General features: G+C 37.5%; 2 protein-coding genes across 4 annotated transcripts; both read right to left on the bottom strand.

Annotated features, from left to right (window-relative positions):
- Positions 1-785: 785 nt before the first annotated feature.
- Positions 786-5,721, bottom strand: LOC104602600 (E3 ubiquitin-protein ligase WAV3-like). Of its 2 annotated transcripts, none has more exons than XM_010266339.2 (2): positions 4,770-5,721; positions 786-3,114 (listed from the first exon to the last, which is right to left on the bottom strand). In XM_010266339.2, the coding sequence occupies exons 1-2, from the start codon at positions 5,013-5,015 to the stop codon at positions 1,183-1,185; spliced, it is 2,178 nt and encodes a 725-aa protein (XP_010264641.1). In that variant the 5' UTR covers positions 5,016-5,721; the 3' UTR covers positions 786-1,182. The 2 variants fall into 2 exon arrangements, with proteins under 2 accessions (XP_010264641.1, XP_010264642.1); XM_010266340.2 differs by lacking the exon at positions 4,770-5,721 and adding an exon at positions 3,924-4,723.
- Positions 5,722-15,056: 9,335 nt separating this feature from the next.
- Positions 15,057-21,199, bottom strand: LOC104602599 (synaptotagmin-3-like). Of its 2 annotated transcripts, XM_010266334.3 has the most exons (12): positions 20,979-21,199; positions 19,749-19,847; positions 19,577-19,627; positions 19,298-19,421; positions 18,566-18,684; positions 18,359-18,460; positions 17,641-17,715; positions 17,239-17,315; positions 16,596-16,845; positions 15,823-16,194; positions 15,364-15,492; positions 15,057-15,281 (listed from the first exon to the last, which is right to left on the bottom strand). In XM_010266334.3, the coding sequence occupies exons 1-12, from the start codon at positions 21,093-21,095 to the stop codon at positions 15,153-15,155; spliced, it is 1,644 nt and encodes a 547-aa protein (XP_010264636.1). In that variant the 5' UTR covers positions 21,096-21,199; the 3' UTR covers positions 15,057-15,152. The 2 variants fall into 2 exon arrangements, with proteins under 2 accessions (XP_010264636.1, XP_088753256.1); XM_088897130.1 differs by lacking the exon at positions 18,359-18,460.
- Positions 21,200-21,967: the final 768 nt, after the last annotated feature.

A 21,967-nucleotide genomic window follows, 5' to 3' on the forward strand; every position in this document is an offset into this window, starting at 1 on the left:
CTTCTTCATCGGTTTGGTTCCTCGTTCTTACCTCCACGGCTCCACCACCACTACCAGGGCAGGCCACCTCTGTAACAGCAATCAGCTTTCACTCACTTTCTGAAGCTTACTTCTTTCAATCTAAAATTTGAAATACGGGGTGGTGGTGGTGCCCACTGACCAAAACAGGGGATGAGTTTTTGAGAACAAAACGAGGATGGGAGGAATCTCCCGAAGCCGTTCCTCCACACAGGGAGCTGTTATTAGATGCGTTCTAGGCAGTCTATGTTGGATAAGCTCAGCTCTTGCTCTTTATACAGGTCATTCGTGACAATTCTGCCACTGTTGTTCTCTGTGTCCTTTTACCGTTGGGCATATTTAGTTCGGCTTCACCATGACCATGAGCTCCTCTTCTTTCAATCTGGAAACGCTACTCATCAGTCATCACTCCCTCAAAATCCAGTCACTGCAACAGAGGATGAATCTAGGGCCCCAGCCTGACAATTGAACTGGAAGCACATTTTAAGCAAAATATATTCTTCAGGTTAGTACTCTGGACTTTGAATCCAGAGACCTGGGTTCGACCCTAAGAAGAGAAGAATATGTCCAATCTGCACATCCTGTAGGTGGAGGGGGAATGCTGGAATGGGCAATTGGGCATCGACCAATGGCCATCGTCCTCGTCCATCGATAGATGTTCTTTTGGTGAGCTTCGGCAATATGTAACGAAGACAATAAGCACCCACAGAATTTGTAACCAAAAAGAATTACAAATTCACAGTTCGAGATCGAGATCGAGAGAGATGTTGTGAAAAAGAATCAGGAAAGGATGTATTTATATATTAAGTGTTCCCGCCTCCGCTTATCCCCACATTTACCAAGACCTTATACCCTCCCTCTCCTCCAAAGAGAAATGAAAACCCTTCTCAGTCTCTATGTACAAGACAAGATACACCACCCCCAATACAACCGAAAACCAAAAACAACAAGTATAAAAATCTCCTGCTCTTTTATCTTTTCTCCTCCCATCCACGCTCTTCACAATTTTATTCACCCACCCCCCCCCCCCAATCCTCTCTTGTATCCCTCCAATATAAGATTAAGATAAGATATACCCCCGCCCTTGATAAAGAAAGAAAAATAAAGTAACAAAGCAAATACAGATGTGATCTGATGATAATTCCACCAGAAAATCTGGTAATATTACCTAGGCCGAGGTTGTGATGAAAATGACCGAGCTGGTCTGACTGGAGGTTGGGACGATGCACCACCAAGAGGCATGGTCTGAGAGCGGGTGAGCATGTCCAACATGTATGGTGTCTGGTAGGACTGGACAAGACTTGCACTATCAGTTGAGTCGCCACGTGCAGTCGCCCTCTGCCATGAGTGAGAGCTAAGTCCAGATAAAACATACGCCCTCCCAGATGTTTCGTACACACGTCGGGTGGCCATCCTCTCCTGCAACTCCCTCAGCTCTGCATCCAGTGAAACACAGAGCCTGTCACCAGCCCGTGCTGACACGGTTTCTGACAATTCTTTGCGGCACCTCTCGAGGATAGAAACTGCACCGGTTAGGTCACCTTGTTCCGCTGCAGCTCGGGCATCCGCCATTGCCTCAGCTGCCTGCACCCTGCTTCGCTGCCTGTCCACCTCAATGGACACCACCTGTTGTCCTGCAACCTTAGGCCTCTGAATTCTAACTTCTTTGCCTTCCAAACATACCAATTCTTTCGTAACGGGATCTCTATAAACACATTCCACCTTCACCAACGGTGTCTCATTATGGGAGCCATTCGCTGGTACATTTACAGACACCAGAAAATCCCTCTCTTCGTCAGCATACAAATCCCCAACATTAATAGAGCCTGTTTGTGCATCATTCATCACACGGCTTGGATAGCTTCCAGATTTTAGTGACCCAATGCGAATACCTGGGTGTACACAATCAATTCTGACGCGCAATTCCTGAACTACCACACTCAGGAGCCCTCCTATGCACTGAGCAAATGCATCCTGGATAACACCCTCAGCTTCTATGAAGGAGAAGGTCCCACCGGAAGACTCTGAGATTGAGTGCATTGAAGCGGCATCATGATCTGCACCAAACCCAAATGCATGCACTGGAATCTGACATCCTGTACTGCCACCACCACGAATCGACACTGGGAGGAGTGACTGGTAGTCAGCGCGGTGGTGGGTTCCTCCTGGGCCATTGACGGTGTATGTGTCCTGCCCGTCGGATAACAATATGATACTACCGACTGCATTTCTCTCCCTGCGGTCTTCCATAACCTTGGCACCCTTTCTCAGGCCTTCAGCAATGTTGGTCCCACCATTTGAAGTCAGAGAATTCACAGCCTGTAAAGCCTGCTGCCGTCCAATATCAGACATCCGTCGCAGAGGAAAAAGCCGTCGCGCAGTGGACGAGAAAGCAATGACTGATAACCGGTCAGAAGGACCAAGGTTTTGTATCACAAATCCCATAGCTCGTTTCAGTAATGCAAGCTTGGTACCAGCCATGCTACCACTGACGTCAAGCACTGTGACAAGGTCAACTGGAGCCCGAGAAGTTTGAGAGATTACTGGCAAGGTGGCAGGATTTCTGCTTGAACTACCATCTGAACCAGGAGCCTTGAGATGGATCAAAACAGTGAAATTATCTTGGGAGTTTTCCCTCGGAACTTCTGTAACTTCAGGGTACATTTTCATCTCTACTGTTCTAATGCAGTTGTTGTCAGAAACGTCCTTGATTACAGAGCTTATCTGTGCCAAATCAAGTTGGTGTTCCAAGGGTTCATCGTCATTGAATACATTCGGCTCAGGAGCCTGGAAAGGCGATGCCATCTGTCGATGGGAGGCTAGACGTGGAGGAGGAAGTCGCCGCAATGGAGTCATCCAGGCATCATCTTGAGGCCAATCCACCGGATTAATTCTTGCACTCTCATGAGGGGGATCTAAATTCGGGCCTTGAAATGGGATTTCTTTCCATTTTGCTCTACAAACTGGGCAAATTTTGCTGCCGTGTTTCACATTAGATGCAATACACTGGAAATGGAAGGAATGTGAACATTCTGCAGTGAAAATAGCATGGCCTTGTCCTGGTTTCATGTTGGCCAGACATATAGCACAGGTCCTCTGCAAGTCAAAAAGGAACTTGGGGTGAGAAGGTAGAAAGTATACAATGACATAAGAAAGAGATGGCATTCAAAAATACAAACAACAATTTGAAATAAAAAAAAAAAGAAAACGTTTGAACTTTGAAGAAATATAGACCGCGATAAGAAACAATTAAAGGACCCCATATTTGAAATAAGGAGCTTTAAAGGACCCCCCCCCCCTCCCCAATATCTCCCTATCTCCAATCTCTACTCATATGACAGATTTTAGCCTCGCCACAAGAACTGAAAATACCCTGTCTAGTGGGCACCGAGAAACTTCAAAATTCAAATGGTTAGTAACGATGGGGGGAAAAACTCCAATCCAAGGCGGGGCTGCATAGGACTTGGATGGGGCAGCGGGAGAAGTGGGTGGAATCATCATTTGAGAAGCCTAATTGACCCAAGCACTTTAATTTTTATAACCAATGTAAAAATGCTTTTACATAAATTATATACAACTAATTTCACTTGTCCTGGAGCATAGAGAAAATGAGCAAACATTAACAACCAGAAGAAACTTGCATTAGGGATTTATTACATTAAGAGGGGTATATTGGAGAAGTTAAGCAAAGCCAAAGGTGCTACTTTTTAAGAAAAGAGTAATCAAGCAACTATGAAATTATAATGATGACGATGACCTTCACGACGATCAGGCCAAAAAAAAATACACAGCTCATTCATCAAAAGATCTCTCATCAGAAAAAAAAAAAAAAAAAAGAAAAGAAAAACAAAAACTCATCAAAAGGATGAAAGATATCACGAGTTACAGTAAGATTTTTGTTTTACCCTTTACGCTTTTCTTTCAATGAAGAAGTCTACTACTGGAAAGATGGCAATTAACGATCTACGGACTTCTGTTAAAAATAATAAAATAAAAATACAAACAAAAAAGGAGAGAGAAATGCATATGGAAGAGTGTAGTAGTGGCTGACCAAAGAAGCTACTTTCCCTTCAAGGCATGGAGAAAAGGAAATAGTACCCATTACCCAATAGTTTTGTTTTACTTTTCTAATAAGCCAAACGACAATGGTCCATAAAGGACTCTACGCTTTATCCCCACAAGTCGCATAGTGCAGGAAACTACTTGACAATGATAACCCAGCTGCTTAATTCTTCCAAGTAGGTGAAAAATAAAAGAAAGCAAAAGAAAGGAGGAACGCGAAAATGGCCTGACGAATGATTTTGCTTACGTTAAATAAATTATTTGAGAAATAAAAGAATACGAAAACAAGCAGAAATAGAAATTCCAACCAAATTAGGATTTATGAGAGGCTTGACGATAAAGTTAGATATCGATCTACGCTAACTATTAACCTCTAAACAGGTTTATCCGCTCGCCAAGAAGAAATAAGCGAGAGATTATATGAAAAGGAAGAAGTGTCAGAAGGAGATGGAAACAATAACAGCATAAATCCACTCCCTACACTCTTAAAATTTCATTGCGAAATCCAGATTCAGAACTTGAAAAGAGAGAAGAAAATCAATGACAAAAAGAAAACACTGGAAACGTTTTGAATAAAAGCAAGTTGTCATTGAAATACTCAAGCTGGAGGGGAGAAAATCGGTTTCATAAATCAATCGTCAAACACTGGCTTCAGTAATACATAGCAAAGGAGAAGGAGAGATGCAAACCTTCAAGGACCTGCTATTGCTCTTCGACAGCCGAAGACCGGACGAAGAAGGTGTGGGCGTGGTGGGCATTATCGGTACAGAATCTAAGATTCGGGAACCCGGTGAAACCGAGGGAGAAAGTGAAGAAGCATCTGAATATCTTCCACAGGCATCGGCAGAGGGAGAAGCTTCCTCTAAAGTTCTAGGGACGTATACGCAGAGATTAAGTCCAAGAGCAATCTTCGCTTTCCTCCATTTACTTCCCATTTCTATTAGATTTGACCTTCTATTGAGAAGAACACACAAGAAATTGGATTTTAAAAACGGTTCTACGCAAAGCTCCTCGAATCAAAGATACACACGAGTTCTTTCAACTACTAAAAGCTCTTGAACCAGACGGAGAAACATTTAAGCAGAGGAAACTAGTCGGAGAGCCTTAAGTCCTTAACTCTCTCTCCCTCTCTCTTTCAATCCGTAGCATTGAAGTCTAGGTTTTTGAGATTCAAAACCAAGAAAAAGACGAGAAAGAAGGAATCCAGGAAGCAGATCTCGAAATGCTTTCGGAGATCCTCTAAAACGAAGAGATATTATCTTCACAAGAGTATTTTGAGATTCAAGAATCGAGGTAACGAGGGATGAGGTCTTTAGGAGAAAAAGATTAAAAGAAGTGGAACACGGAAACCGAAGAGCTTTGAATGGAGGATGCTGTAGACCAACAAAAGAGCTTTATTTAAGAGAGAAAAAAAGGGTAATAATGATGAAAGCCCTAACCACACCAAGAAAATGACTAGGTCGTAAAGCATAACAACAAAAACAAATGCTTTCCTCTCTTCTTCTTGAGCTTGGCCGCCATTGGAGCTCTGGTTTTGACCTCTGTGAGAGAAGCAACCAACATCAACAGCAACAGCAACAGCACAAGCCTCTTTAATCCGTTGTGACCTTGGGATAAGATAAGGTCGTAAGGGGGGGATACGTTAGTTAGCGCCTTAAAAATGTGTTTGGTTGAATAAAGGTAGAATCTTTATTCAATATTGCCCCTATATTTTTTTCTACTCTTTATTTAACGTAGATGCCACTCATTGTTCACATGTAAGTCGATATCGGAATATTCGGAACGGTCGTAACAAGTCTTGGGAGCCATGGGATTTGCATCTACTGTTTGTTCCAAATAATAAAATAGTAAAATTAGTGAGGGTATTTTAGAGAATAAATATATAAAGATGAAATATAAAAAATAAATCATTAAGAAGTAATGCCCCTGTGGCCCTGTGTATTTGATGGCTCGTTGCTAGTCGGCCTAACCCGCTCCCGCTTCTACGAAAAAAAAATATATATATAAACAATAACCCGCTCCCGCATTTATTCCGTGACCGTGGAGCGGTTTACAAAGAAACGGGCCCGGAAATTTGCGGGCCGGGCAAGGGGAGCCAAATTGGGTGTCTCTCAAATCTCTCTCCTAAAAGGGCCCGTTTGGTTTGCAGTCGAAATTGAAATCGAAATTTGTTAAAAAAATTAAAATTAATTGAAATGGGATTTTATTCAGAAGAGAGAGGGGAATGGCTATTCTCCCAAATTAGAATGGGATTTCCATTCTACCCAACCAAACAGTCCATTCCAAACCCCTATTCTTATGAATTAAATAGGCCCTAAATAGAGTGGGACCGACTATATTTATATTATTTTCGGGTCGAGAAATGAAACCGTGCAAGCTAACCTAACCAAAACAGAAGCATATGCAGTATCCAGATGGTCAAGAATTTACGCTACCTGATTCAAGATTGAATTCACCCCTTCCCTCTAACATCTATACCAATAAACAATTCGAGGCGGAAGATCTTTTCAACGAATTTGAAGAAACCAACCAACAACTAACAAAAGAAAAAAAACACATTTCGTATAAATAAATGGAAAAAAAATAAATGAAAACAAAAGCTTATTTTGTGGACATTAGTGGTAGACAGAAGAAAAACGGTGGGCAACGCCAACCGTGAACCAGCATCAATATGTACTCCATTGAAATGAAATATAATAATAATAATAATAATAATGTCATATGCCTTGAGCTTCAAAGAATTCCCTTTTTTTTTTTTTTGTCATGAGCTTCAGAGGATTACAGAATCGCTGTAGGGTCATTGTTATAACTGTTATCGATAAGCGGGCCCGGCCCATAGCTATCCAAACCGTTCATTTGTTGATGCTGCTATCACCCACACGGACACAGATGAAGGATGATGACCTAACCAGATTTGACGTGGACTTGGGAAAAAGATAATTGCATAGTAAGACAAAGTGTAACCATCTGATATGATCATGAGGTAAAACTGTTGATGATTTTCGGTCAAAATATATAAATTGTCAAAGCTTTGTTATAAGTTACCGAGCAAGATGAACACAGAGTTTTACAGACATTGTACACCAAAACAAGGGAAAAGAATAATGGCACATGAGTACTTTCATGGCCCTGATTGAATCACTTTGCCTGGGTCCATCATGATGTACGGTTGTTGGGGATGCAGCAATATTATGTAGTCATTCCCCGTGTAAGAGTATGATTACGATGAGTCAACCACACGTGCACAGCATCATCAAAAGTTGCATGTGGGGTCACCTTGTGTTTGACATGGGAATGGGAAACGCAGTTGCGCTACGGCCTACGTGGAGCAACGAAAATAAAGATTCTAAACGAATCACGAATTATGAATAAGTAAGTACTATAACTAACTAGAATTGTCCACATTGCCATCGCCCATCGGGTTTGGGCGTCTGATGTTAACTAATTAATTAGAATTGTCAACCTTCAAACTCCCGCTAGTCTGTATTGATCGAGGCCTGAACGTCTGAATGAATGGCCATTATTACTGGAGACAAATCAGGCCAAAGCCAAGTTCAAAGTGCTTCTATCTAGAGATGGACATAGAACCGAGATTTTTTCTAATTATTTAAATTAGGTTCAAGAAAAATTCGGTTCAAATTGGTCTAATTTAAATTTCAAGTTGAATTCAAATTTAAAATATAGGCCTTATTTATTAATTGAGCCGAACCAAATTCAAGCATATAAGTTTTTGAGCCAAGTTGAATTTGGAATAATATTTCTAATTGAAATCATATTCGAGCCTCATAATTTTCTATTAAAATTTAACATTTGACTCAACTTAGCTCGAACCCGCTCATACTTCTATCTTCTTATTTAAAAGTCATAGACGGTCTAATTTGGTAACATCCACCGCGAGGAGAAAAAAAATGGTATAGTGCTTGACCCGTAACTAGTAGTTCTAAAACCATCACTAAATGATTGGTGAATTTGTGCAACTCCTCCTTTATAAAATGACTAAAATGCCATTTTTGTAAGAAGTTGGGTTGGGCCAACACTTTAGGAGTTATAATCATGGTGGCCAAGGCCTGAGAGATATTGGTGCTGCCCCAACATGATAAAACAGCAACTTTTGGGTCCCATCGCATCCCATGGGCCCAGGCATCATTTTATCAAGTGGGTGATGGACCCCCAGCAGCCTGTGGATTTCCTTATCTGATGTTATAGAGACTAGAGAGCTCTGCCAAATACCACCCTTACAAGAGACATAGGCCTCTGTTTCGTGTCATGTCCACGAAAAGCATCTCCTGTCGGGCCCCACCTACACCACATCTACAATCGTTATTGTTGTTGATATACATTAATCAATACACACAGGATACAATATATCCATTGTCATGTGTGTGCAGCATCGATGGAGTCATGGTTTCATGGGTTGGGTTTGACTTTGTTGATGATCCATCTATACGTGATATCACCATCAGGATGAGGAATTGGGTGGATGATTGACTACAGTGGGATATGGTATGGATGCCCTAATAATGTATAATGGAAAGTTGACTCAAACGTTGGTTTTCCTTTTCTTTTTTTTTTTTCAGATTTTCTGTTGAAGCACAGAACCAAAACAACGACTATGTTGAAAATGTTCTCTGCTTTTTTCTCTTTAATTTCCACGTACAATATTGTTTTCTTTATGTTTAAGCTTTAATGTATATATCTCCCTCCATAAAGCTAGGTTTATAAACAAAAACATAAGATATATATAACATAAACAGCAAAAGTATTCAACCAAAAACCAATAACCTACCTCCCTCTGCAACAGAATGCTTCAAGGTTTTAGTGACCCAAAAAGCATTAGCTAATTAATCGCAATTTCATTGAAGCAAAGCGAGATAAAGGTTAATTATAATGCTGTGGAGAATCATCAAGTGCCAGACAAGCCATGGCCCCAATCTCAGCCGAGGTCCCTCTACAAAAAGCCTGTCATCTATCTTTTTTGTTGACTTAGCTCCAGAAAGTCTACCATACTTGGGGCTAGAGAAAAGGAAGCCCCAGCCCCCAGCCTTGGGCCATGGCCATGGAGATTCCATTTCTTAATGGCTCTCTCTGTCTCTCTCCACTTAATTGATGTAATGAAGCGCCATTCCATGATTCCACGTCTCTCTCTCTCTGGCGAGCAAGTCGAAAGTATATGTGCTCTCAAAAGGAGGAGTGAAATAAAAAAGAGTCACTATATTGGACCCTTTGTTCATGTTCTCTTCTGGGGAGGAATAACTTTACATCTAAAAGATGGACTTTTTATGGAGTAAAATAAAGCGGGAACAGAGAGCTCCTATCTCCACTCAAAGGCCAGGCTCATGTGTAGTCCTTTCCTTCCTTTCTGAGCAAGTGTGCCTGTGTGGAAAGAGGATAGTCATCCTCTCAACCCATCATTGATCCGGCCGGCCGGTTGGATCGGCGACATAGTGATTCTATTCTCATCCACCTTTAACCTCTGTTGACTTGGTAATTCAAATTGATCCATTGAATTGATGACTTGTTCATTATGATTTATGCCACAAGATTTTCGTCAAGTAGTCATGAATTAACCTGTTAACCCTGATGGTTAAACCAGTGACCTGTTCACCAAGAGGTTTAAATGGGCATTGAAGAGAGAATGAAAGCAAGTGAATCACTTTAATGCATGAATACCTAACAGATGAATGGAGGGGGAATGTTCTATAGTTCTGCCACCACCACCACTCCATTAAAATCAAGTTGTCAACTAGAGTACTACTTCAAAACTTTAAATGTTCACCTACCATGTAGTTGAGTAATGAGGAAGACTGGTAAAGCAGACTCCGTCTTTATGTGACAAAGTTCCCAAAATGCCCCCCGTGCTCTTCCTTGGATTATTCATTTCATTATTGTAGCCCACTTACCTTTATTTCCCAAATTAATTATTCCGTCTAGGTAAAAAAAAAAAGGCCGAGTGCAACAAAAAACGTAAATGAAGATGAAGATTCGAATGGAAATGCTCTCCGGCCAACTCCAACAGAGTCTAAAGAAAAATTCAAAGCCGAAGCATTTAAATATATTGACAAAACCGGAGATTGCACTCATCTGGTTCTGGTATAAATACATGGCGTTGCTGGCGCTTATGCATCCAGAAAACCTCATTAATTATCAGAACAAAAAGACTGAAGTGGGTGGTTGGTCCAAATGCAGCTTCTACGCGGAGTATACAAAGATAAACAAGTCAATGTAATATATGGTTGGTGTGTACCCCTGAGGCCTGAGCTGATAAATACCGAAACCGAACCAATGTTGAACGAGTTGTTCAAAATTGGTATACAGATTGGGATTTGGGTTATTGAATAACATGCCAAGTACAATTTGAATTTAGTTAGATAAGCAAGGAGAAAGTCAGTAGTGGTAGTGGACTTTGATGAGAACCAATTTCGCCATTATCCATATTCTACAGTTCACGAAAATGTGTTTTCAGAATCATGGGTGTCAATGCATCCGCTTGGCTTAGAAAGCCCGGAGGTTAAGCCAATAAAATTAAATATTTATGAACGGGACCAATAGGGATCAGTTTTCTTTTTATACCCCACTTTGTTGTATACCCATTGAGGAGAGACATCAGTTCCTCAACATGAAGAGCAAAAATCCATAATCTCTCTCTCTCTGTTTGTATGTGTATTTTTAGCCATTTTCACTAATAACAATAGTTTTTTTTATCATATAAGTAGATATATAATTATTGAGAGATGCCCATTTTTATAATTTTTTATATGTTATCTATTTTTGTATTTATGATATCATGGTCTAACTGTCGTTCATGGACATTCTTTCTACTCCTTTCTCATGTCCACTCGTATAGTTAGTGCAGGTACGGGGAGGGTTTTGTAAGTTTTAGACCCTATCCATTTCCCTAAACCTTTCAACCCGCACCCGCCCTAAGGCGGGTTGGATTTTAAGAATTTAAACCCTCTTCGCATATAAAAATGCCAAACCCTCCCCAACCCTACCCTCCCCACATTCAAGGGTAGGGGCGGGTTGGATTTAGAACCCGCATCTAATTTCCTATTATTTCTTATTATATATAAACAATAAATAAGTAAAATAATATAAATAAATAACAAAATTTTCAATTATTTGATTAAGACATGTAAAAATCACATAACAATCAATTATCCTTCACATAAAATTCAAAATATTATTAAATTTAACAACTAATACATAAAATTTATATGCTTTCCAATAATATACAGGTCGGGGAGGGTCAAGTTTAACCCAATACCGTACCCTACCATCCCTACTTGTAGTTGCATAATTTTCTTCAACAATTTTTTTTTATTTCTTTTCAATGGCTACACAACAGGGAAGGCCATCCCCCAAGAACACGGGTGTAGACAGGATTTGGTCCCAAGTCTCCGCTACGACCATCAAGAGACCATACCAACCCGCTAGTTGGCACTTTGCATTTCTTCAACAAATTTCATTGAACCTTTTTATATCATTGTATAAGGTGAAGTTGGGCGTTAATTAATTGAATTTGTGTCCATGTTGGTGAAAGTGATAATATTGATAATCTGTTGTTGAGATTTAACCTCATTAGAAATTTTCATGGATTTGATTGGTTATTTATTGTGTTTTATATAGTTATATTTCTCCTTTAGATTTTTATAAAATAATTTTCTAAAATTTTGATTTCTTCACTAAAAACCTCTCATTGTCTCCTGTTTTCTTCCAAGTGTAGATGGAAAAATTACAAGATTTCTTTTAAATTTGTTTACACCTTTAGTAGCATACATTAGAGAGTGTGTGCACATGTTGCCACGTCAGACATGTATGTACAACTCTAATGCTGCTTTAGAGGCTCACTTTGCTTATACCCGTATGGTCCATCGTCCATCTAGGAACACACAAAGGAAGCTTTTACCATTGGTTTTCATCTTCATACTGCATGGTCACTTGATTCAAATTTGTGACTATACAAAAGCCTCTTCAAAAATTCAAAACGATCCTCCATATCTATAAACTGGGCGAAAGTGATAACGTTTCATACACTGAAAAATTCCATTCAGAACTTGTGTCTCTCTCAATTCAAATTATTGCTATTTAGTAGAAGGTTTCTCTATCAACTTTTATGGTTGCATTTTTTCATGAGAAGCTTTTATATATTAAGAATAGATTTTTCTGGGGCAAATAATATTCTAAAAATAGTATCTATAAATATGCCTCAAAGCCCCAATATTTCTTTCTAAAACTAATTTTCCTACACGCGTGTAATTGGTTGAAAATGTTTCAGCCTTTCAGGTATTATAACATAATGAGAAAGAAAGTCAATATAAAGAGAAAGAAATGCTCATGTTCCATCTTTCAGCCTTTCACGGTGGGGCATTTTTTGGAATCGAACCAGTATTATCGGATTTTGGAAAAGCGGTAATCGAAATCGAATCAAAGTCAATCGGTTAATTGGTTGACCAGTTTGATTCATCAGTTTTTCGGTTTTTTAATTTTTATAATATATTAAAAAAATATAATAAAAATTATAAATATATATAAAACATTATATTTTAAATAATAAATAATATATCATATATTATAAATATATATTTATATATAATGCATATTTATTAATTTATAATATATAAAAAATATAATATATATAATATACATAAACATATATAAAATATATAGAAATATATGTATACCAGTTGGTTCGATTAACTGTCGGTTTTCTATATTGGTTAATTGAAATGAACCGACCGGTTCGGTTAACAAATTTTTTGGTTGGTTTTTTCGATCAGTTCAGTTTTTTTGTTTTTTGTTTTTTTTTTTTTTGCTCACCCCTAATAACTCTCTATTTCAAATGGAGAAAATGCTCCTTATTATTTGCACTACATATTTGTATTTGAACTCTTTCCAAATTAAGCCTTAGGAATATCTCCCATGAATGACAAGGGAGATATTGACTAGAGGTGTTCATTGTTTGGTTCAAACCGCAAAACTTCATGGGAGATATTTTCAATGTGCAGCCACAGTTGTATTAGGGGTGTTCATTGTTTGGTTCAAATTGCAAAACTAAACTAAATTTACAATTTGATTTAATGGTTTGGTTCGGTTTCATATTTTGTTAAATTGTGGTTTGTAGTTTCAGTTTGGCTTTTTGGACTATATAAACTGAACCAAACCATAAACCGAAAACCAAAATTATATATAATATAAATCTATAAATATACAATATAATTATATAAATAAATGATGTATAGATATTATATTTAATATAATATAATATATCTAAACCAAATGTATAAAAATATAAATATATACTGAAATATTTTATTTTATAATAAAATAATAAAATAAAAGTTTTAAATTATAATTTTTAGGGGTGCTATTTGAGCTTTCTAATTGGGTGAAGCCTAATAGAATCAAAGAATGGTCTAAAGTTTCCCAAACCGTATTAGAAACGCATCAAACTGTAATAAAATGGTTTGGTTTGGTTTAAAATTTTTTTAAATCATAATTTACTGGTTTTGTCTAAGATCTTCTCTAAACGACACTAAACCAGACTGTGAACACCCTAGCTGTGATGTCCCATTGGTAGGAATGTGGGAACAGCCTATGGGTAGCAGATCCAAGCTCTATTTTTAGTAAATTGCTAAAACCTTCTGACTATTGCTGAAACCTACTTTGAAATTTGATAAATGCAATTACCTCCCTTGAATTTTCTGCATAGTTACAAGTAGACCCCCTCTATTAGAATCTTTTAACAAGATGCAAGAAAATATACAAAATACCTACACAATTACTACAAACTTTATGAAAATCTTAAATATGGGTATTTTAGACATTTTTGCGCCTCTTGTTACATGATTCTAACAGATAGGGTCTACTTGTACTGTGTCAGAAAGTTAAAAGGGGAGGTAATTACAGTTATCAAACTTCAGGGGAGATTCCAGCCATTTAACCTATTTTTATTGCAAAAGCCATTTTCATGGTTTGCGACTTTGCGCATGTTAAAGAGAAATCTTAAATATTTTATGATAACATGAACAACAACTGGAACTGGGTGGGTGGAGTTAGATTGCAGTCAGATCTCGTACACTTAACGGCTCCTTGTACTAAGGCTTAAACTGAACCAATGAAAATCCATCAAAATTCACGCTGATAAGTGATTGAACTGTTCATTATTCCACGACCACGATGGCCAGGCTTTTAATTTCAATATTTGGATACTTAAACGATTAGATGTCCGAGTAGATGCTGACCCAATTCATCTCCTCAGTACTGATTACTGAAGCCTATTAGTTCACGGGTGATGGGTGCAATCTCAGAGGAAGGATACTTCCTTTTTATGTCAAATTGTTATTCTGGTATATATAATATAAAATCACCAATTCAACTCAAGCATTGCCCGAACTATTTGGAGCCGACTACACAGTACAAAAGCCCTGCTCTACCGTTTCACTCTGTCAAGAGCCACTTGCTCAATCATATTTCACATTCTAAAATGGTTTGGGCTTCAAGGCCATGAATAACCCACAAGCTAACTGGATTAAAGACCTTGTTGTGGCTTAAACATGATAAAGTTGGCCTGAATGTTCAATTCCGGCCTAGCCCATTTGAAGTAAGCCCACCCCCAAATGCAGTCGGGAGTTTCCATCAAAGAAGAAAACTTCAAACTGCTTCTTTTTCACAAAAAAAAAAAAAAAAAAAAAAAAAAATCCCCCTGATGGCTGATGCAAGGACGTCCACTCTGTATGTGCATCATGATTCCACAATGACCAGCAGAATCTAACTATTTTGCAAAACATATTTGGAAGTTAATGAAACAATTGGTGCAGGCATATAAAAAATGAGTTGATCATGCTTAAAAAGTTGATCCTAAAGGATATGTTGTTTTTCAACCTGGTTTCCTTTCCCTTCAAACTTTTCTCTGTCCCCCACCCTCCCATGGCATACCCAAGTGTTATTGGTTTTGACGACATCTATAGTTAATGAAATTTTAAAGAATCTCAGTGTTTATAATAGAAGAATTGAACATTATTTATAGACAACCTACTCAGAAAGAAGGAATATACAGTGCATCTCTCGTTCGCTCATATTGTATTCCACCGTATCTCAACATGTATCATTCCATTCTTTGAATTGATCAAATGGTATTTCTCATTGATGCGTCCATTGTTCACAACATCAGTTAGATTGATGTCTATATACCCCAATGCTTCCTACATAATATGAAGAGATAACTCAAGAACAAAAGATTGTAAAATATGGAAGTAAGCTAATGTAAATGGATGATTGAAATACCTTTTTTCTGAAACCTAACCATGTCCGCTTACTAATAACTTCAATAAGAAGCTTCTCATCCAAAGGGGCCGCCTCTAGCATGAACTGGAATTCTTCATTCCAGCGTGGGTCCCGGGTTTTCTTCATCATCTGTAGAAAACAACATTAAACACAAAAATGAGATGAAGAGAATACCCCAAAAATCAAAATAAGAGAAATTGGTTTTTCTTTGCAGCTTCTAAGGAAAAATCTCTGAAACTGAGACAGCCTTTTTTTTTATAAATTAACATCAATCCTGGTAGACCTGAACAAAATTTGACATACCAGTCAATAAATGGATGAAATATTTATAGATCAATAGAAAGCTAGTTTGACCACTCTGAAGCCAACAAAATATTATTTCTGACTCAGCAATATTTAACTCAGAACTTGCAAGAAAGCCTCATATTGAATCCAAGTTTTTTTTTTGTGAAAGCTAACCTTAGTTTTCTTCTGCTCTCCTTTGAAAATGATCAGAGCATAAGGGTTGTTGTGATGCCTCCCATCAACATCTTCAGCACCTTGGACCATTACTGAAAGTAACCCTGCCCCACTCAAGTCCGCATCTGCAGAAACTACTCCAACCCTACTTTCCTTCCTCCCATTTCCACTCATAGGACCGGTGAATGTGTCAGTATCTTCTTTGAAAGGATTGAAGGTAAGCTCCACCATAATTTTACCTCTTTGCTTCTTATTCTGAGGATCATTTGAATTTGTGTTCTTGAGAAGATCAAGTGTAAATTCTTTTGCTTCATGTGGAACCAGAGATCTCAGAGGAATTTCTTGCATTCCCAATTTTCCATGCATCCCAACCTGTTCAATAAAAATGTTAAAACTCAACTCATTCATCAAACTTAGTTGGTCTGGATTCCAACCCCAAATAAAAGGCTATTACCCACTTTTGGTCCCAGCCATGTGGGTCTTGGAAGGGGTGCACTGGATATGGACCTAACCTTTGGCATTTTTCACACAAAGTGGGTACTCTCAGATTTGATCATGGGTTCAGGCCAAGATTTTACCATTACACCAAGCAATTGTTTCCAGCCCCAAATCCAGACTTAAAATGTCTTTTACAAACAAGGCTCATCTTTCATCATTTCATTGTTGAACATTAAGACAACCTTTTTGAGTTAACTCAAAAATCATTTTAAATTTGATAATGAGAAAAAGAAACATAAGACTTTTGAGACTGAGAATCATACAAAGATCTAAACCTTTTCCCAATCATAGACATGTAATTGAAGGACTTGAGATTCAGGGTCTTCCACAATTAGCTTGAACACCTCATTCCACTCAGGATTCAAATCCTTCCTCTTGACTTTGGTTTTCTTTGCTGGAAGCCTCTTACAACTCAAGCTGAGTTTGACATATGGATCGGATTTTCCCAAGAAATCCATCTTCAAAAGATCGATAGCCCGTATAACCCTAACGTGTAGTATACCAACAGGGCCCTTCAGTACTCCTCTGTCAAAAGAGAAATTGATATACAAAGAGAGACTTCAGAAATCATTTCTCAACGAGAGAAAAGATGAATGAAAAGGATGAGTTCATATGGCATAGGTTCACGCCTAGATTGATGGTATAAACTCATTATTCTCCAAAAATTTGGATACTAAAACCGTGGGTTGATGAAAAGTTGATAATTTTCCTATATGATCAATGCTGGACTTAAGCATTCTAATTCTCATCAAACTATATTTACTCAACCAATTGTTGATATCAAAAAATTCCCAGAACAGACACTGAGCAATTCCCTCTCCATTAGTTTTGAAAACAAAAAGAATGAAGTTTGAAAAAAAATGATAATTGTAAGTTACAAATCATCCAAGTTATATTATCTCAATTGCAAAAGCTTACATTGAACCGTCAAGGATGGGGATTTCAAGGATTCGGGGCCAGAGGTAGAGGCCTACAACTTTCTTTTTAATAGTTTCCTGCAAGAAATGATAAATGCTTAAATGTAATTAGTTAAAACAGTACAAAAAAGCATTGCTCTTATTATGAGCATATGATTGTTACACTTCTCCTAAAATAAACTACAAATTCAACAGCTTGCACACAGTCACAATGAATTCATTTTGACAGATATTGGACTTTTCAGATGCTTAAATGGAAACTCAAAGATGTGGTCAAGAAACATCAAAAAGTTCATTAAACTGAAAACTCAAAGTTGACTTGTATTATCAACCAAACATGCCAATATTAGACCATTGATTAACACTCCAACTTAAACCTCATAAAGGATTACTAATGTACCACCTGGACAAATTGATATAGGCCAGGAATGGACATGATATCTCCTCCAAGTAATTTCAATCCGAAGTCTACATGTGGCTGCAAATGTCACGAAAAACATGATACATTAGGAAATAATAGTATTCATTCAGATGCATTTGGAAACGGAAAAGACTAATCTTAGGGCAGGCTCCAAATTGTGGTTGCTTCCTGTTTTCTGCATGGTGGTCATTGCCAGCAACTTTTTGCCAAAAAATGCATAGAACCATTTGCCATTGTGGTCTTTGATTTCAAAATTTGGGATTTGTCCGATGCCAGGAAATTGATCTTGAAAACTATAAAAAGAGGCTTTCAGAATCTAGAAAGTTGCTATCACAGTGGGGCCCACTTTTGTTTTATCTAATATGCTTACTTATTGTTGAAATATTACGTTGAACCCACTCCTGAAGATGAAAACAAGCAAAACACCTTAATTACATGGGGCTCATTTTCTTGAGAAAAATACCTTAAGACAACAATCAAAATAATAAAAAAACACCTTAAAGTCTTAAACATCTAAAAAACCTGGGCATAAAAACAGAATTCAGTGTCGTTAAATGTCCAGGTAAAAAAAAATATAAAACCTAGTATGATGGTTTTCATCATTATCAATCAACCAAACCATGTTAAAATCTAAGTTTTGACAAGCAACTTCCAAAGAAAAGTACTACTTTTATGAATTCGATAATACTTTGTCACTTACCTTCTCCATCAAAGACAAATTAACGCTTGCAAAGCAAGGGAAGCTTGGCACAAGAGGCTTCAAAGTTATGCGGGGTTCAGCAAATATTTGCAAATCTACCAACTGACAACAAGCTTAACCAATCTCTTAGGAGCTTTGTCCTCATATTCAAAATGAAAACACACAATATATTGTTATGAATTATAATGTTGCCTGAGCTCTTCTGACCTGAAAAGTGATTCGTAGATAAAACAACTTTAGCACCAGAATTATGTTGGGATTGCCAGCCCATTTAACCAGTGGTTCAATAACAACTTCCTCCTCATTGGTCTCATATACTTTAATCCCTGGAAAGTTGAAAAAGAAGCAGCTAGTTTGTGTTAACATTTTATTACTACTAATAATATAAACATAATAAAAGAAATTAAAATAAGGAACCATGAAAGGTGGTTGCAACAGCCATGGATGTGCTCTAACATACTACTACGTTGTCAGAGACTTACAGTCCATTGATAGGTGATTTAAATTATCCCATTGTAGATAATGTGCTCAAGCTTGCTCTTGTGCCTAGACGAAATTCGAATGAGGAATATTGTGAATAGGAATGCATACTTCATTGTCAAAATTCTATTTCTAGGGATTTCATAAGATTGATTATTGATTGGAAATGTGAAAAAAAAAAGAGTAATAAAAAGAAATGCAAAAACTTTAAGTAGATGGAAAGCTTCCGTGGAAGACAAATTTTAGCCTAACCCTGGTGATAGATTGTTCACTGGGTCCTTGAGATCTTCAGAGATAATGAGGCAAAGTTAGACTCTCCAGACTTGCTATACAAACCTTAGAGACAGAGGATGGTGCATGACAAAAAGGAATTTGGGTTTCTTATAAATTCCTAGGATGTGTTGAGGAATACAAGAATTATTCTCAGTAACTGTCATCAAATGAAACTTAAACTCTTACCATGTATGGTAGGGGGAAGAGTTCCAAGAGTTAGACTCTCAAATTCTATTGAGTTTATGTGAAATTTCCCAATGTACTCTACAAAAATTTGGCCTGCTGTGCTTCTTATCATACCACATACCGCCTGTAGAGGAAACAAAATTGACAGGAATGGAAACCTATCAATTTGCATCTTGCATGCAGAATGTCCAAATCTACATGCTAATAAGACAATCAAATCTTATATGGGCATAGTATTTTTCCTTCCTGAAGATGAAATTTGTATAAACTGAGAGTCACCTTGTCAAGGTAAGGCCACATATCAAAAATAAACTGGTTCAACCAGTCAACCTGCACATCATAAAAGAAGATCAATAGCATCATAGAAACTGAATTAAACAAAAAGTTAAGGAAAAGAAGATATCTATTTGGTATTAAATGAACCGACTAAGCTAGACATTTTAATACTCACCCGGTCATAGTCAGGGCTTTTCACCCATAGTGGAATCTCAGGTAAGAGCTCATAGAAAGCATCTGAATCTAATTCATGCAGTGACCTAATGACTGGGTCCTGCAAAAGTATGTTCAAGAAGTTTAACTATTACAGAGAATGTTGAGAACTATAGCAGCATAAAAGTATTGATCAGGAAAATGAAATGGAGACAAAATATAGAATCAGAAGATGAACATAGACCATCAGTAGGCTTGCAAAACAAGAGAAGATAGTTCTCCAACTAAATCACTATTTACATGTTTAGATAGAAAGAGTGGGTGTCTGAACTGATAAAGTATGAAAAGAGAGAAGGTGCTCCGGTCAGGATTTCAGATCTCAATTTGGCATCAAATTTAGTTTTGTTCCAAATAAAATTTGAAAAATATTATACATCAGCCTATTTCCTCCTTGACCACCTCAGATGCATAAGGGGATAACTAATCAAGAAACTGCTTGCGGCATAAAAAGCAAAACAAAGTACATTCTAAAATATCATGTGAAGAAACAATATAAACTCTTAGGAAATAAAATAATTTGTCAAGTACATAGACAACCAATATGTAAGGTTGCCCAATTTTGCTTACAAATGCAACTTAAAACAGATAATAAATGTTATAACAACAAACACAGCTTGAATGGTCTACACTGAAAAATAAAATTTAGAAAGAGAACCGATACCTACATATGAACAAAAGCAAGTGAAAGATATCCTAAGAAAAACAAAAATGGAGAACCAAACAGAGAGAAAGGCATATACGAATCACATATGTATCTAGGATCACGTAATAAAACACCCAATAAAACTATTCAAATGTGTACTCAAAGATGAACGATCCTAAAACCTTTTAAACAAGACGTCAATCTTGTAGCTAATAATAGAATAAAATAGTGATAAATAAATATCAGGAGACCCGAAAAACGAAAAATCTGCAATCCAAAATTAGACTAGAAGAAAAACATCCACATGTGAAAAAACTGAATAAGAAAAGAGTTCTTTTGCAAGGAAACAATTCAGAAAAAACGCAACCAAGGACACCTGCAACTGACAAAGTAAGACCAGTGCATACAACTTGGGTATCCGACCGTTAAATAAAAGAAGAGGATCAAAGGAAACTCTCATTCACCAAATGTGTCGTCAGATGATTTAGCAGACGACCAAAGATAAGCTAGATACCTAAAAATAATGACGAGAAGATAAGAAGAATTCACCTTTATAATTATATGAATGGGCTTGAAGTAGATGAAAAGAAAATATCCCACCAAAAGCCCAACCGGAATCCCGATTCCAAAACCAATAATTCCCAGTAAACTACTGAGAAATCCCATATCCTTCACTCCCGAGTCCCGCCCAAAAATAAATAAAATTATAGATGCAGAAAACAGAATCGAAAATAGATGCAGAAGAGAGAATGTTTAAAAAGGAAAATATAAAGGATTGAGAAAATACAGCAATGTCTCCTCCAAGGAAGTGTACTCTCGTTAACGTGTAACAGAACGAACTCAGAACTCTCCCAATAAACCGCCAAAAGAAGGCCTCGTTGTCCAGCTCGGCATTTTCTTTCAACGTTTGGGTCTGCTTTTTCCACTTAATCACGAATATACCTCAGGGTCGAAATGACGTTACCACCCTCTTTATGACTATATCTTTCAAACAAACCCGTTTATGACTTTATTACTTTGTTATTGTTATATAAGCATAAATAATAAGGGACCGGATGGATTGGAGACAAAATCATACACACACAGCGTTGCCCAGCCCAGCCTGGTGTATATGATTTTGTTTCTGGCTCATTATATTTAAATAATAAATATTAAATTAATCTATATTGTCAGGGTGATTATCCCCTAAGGCCTTATTTGTTTTTTCATTTTCAGCAGCGGATAAATTATTTATTCACCCTTTAGGAAAGTATCGATTTTCTGAATGGCCAATAATACTCTTTAAAAATTTCTTTTACTACGAGTCTCAAAGTGAGGAAATTGGTCAATTAGCCAATTGATTAACTTATCCCTATGACATATCAGTAAACAAATAGGGCCTAATAATTAAGAGGAATTATAAAATACAACGTGTAGGGTAAAACCATTGGTTTACATTTAAAATCGCTGAGCTAGTTTGAGGCTGGCCCAAGTTGCACTATAGTGTTAGTTGGGATGGATTGAAAGTCTAATCCAAGTTGGACCGCCTCAACTCTTTG

The sequence above is a fragment of the Nelumbo nucifera genome, chromosome 2 (genome assembly GCF_055504915.1).
Source record: "Nelumbo nucifera cultivar China Antique chromosome 2, China Antique-T2T, whole genome shotgun sequence".
NCBI lineage: Eukaryota > Viridiplantae > Streptophyta > Magnoliopsida > Proteales > Nelumbonaceae > Nelumbo > Nelumbo nucifera.

Bases quoted from the DNA above. Each gene is read 5' to 3' on its own strand.
- LOC104602600 (XM_010266339.2), bottom strand. From the start codon at position 5,015: ATGGGAAGTAAATGGAGGAAAGCGAAGATTGCTCTTGGACTTAATCTC. The intron at 3,115-4,769 runs GTTTGCATCTCT...TTTGACTTGCAG, and splicing joins GCAATAGCAGGTCCTTGAAG to AGGACCTGTGCTATATGTCT.
- LOC104602599 (XM_010266334.3), bottom strand. From the start codon at position 21,095: ATGGGATTTCTCAGTAGTTTACTGGGAATTATTGGTTTTGGAATCGGG. The intron at 19,628-19,748 runs GTGAGTATTAAA...TATGATGTGCAG, and splicing joins AAAGCCCTGACTATGACCGG to GTTGACTGGTTGAACCAGTT. The intron at 16,846-17,238 runs GTAAGCTTTTGC...CTCTTTTGACAG, and splicing joins CCCATCCTTGACGGTTCAAT to AGGAGTACTGAAGGGCCCTG.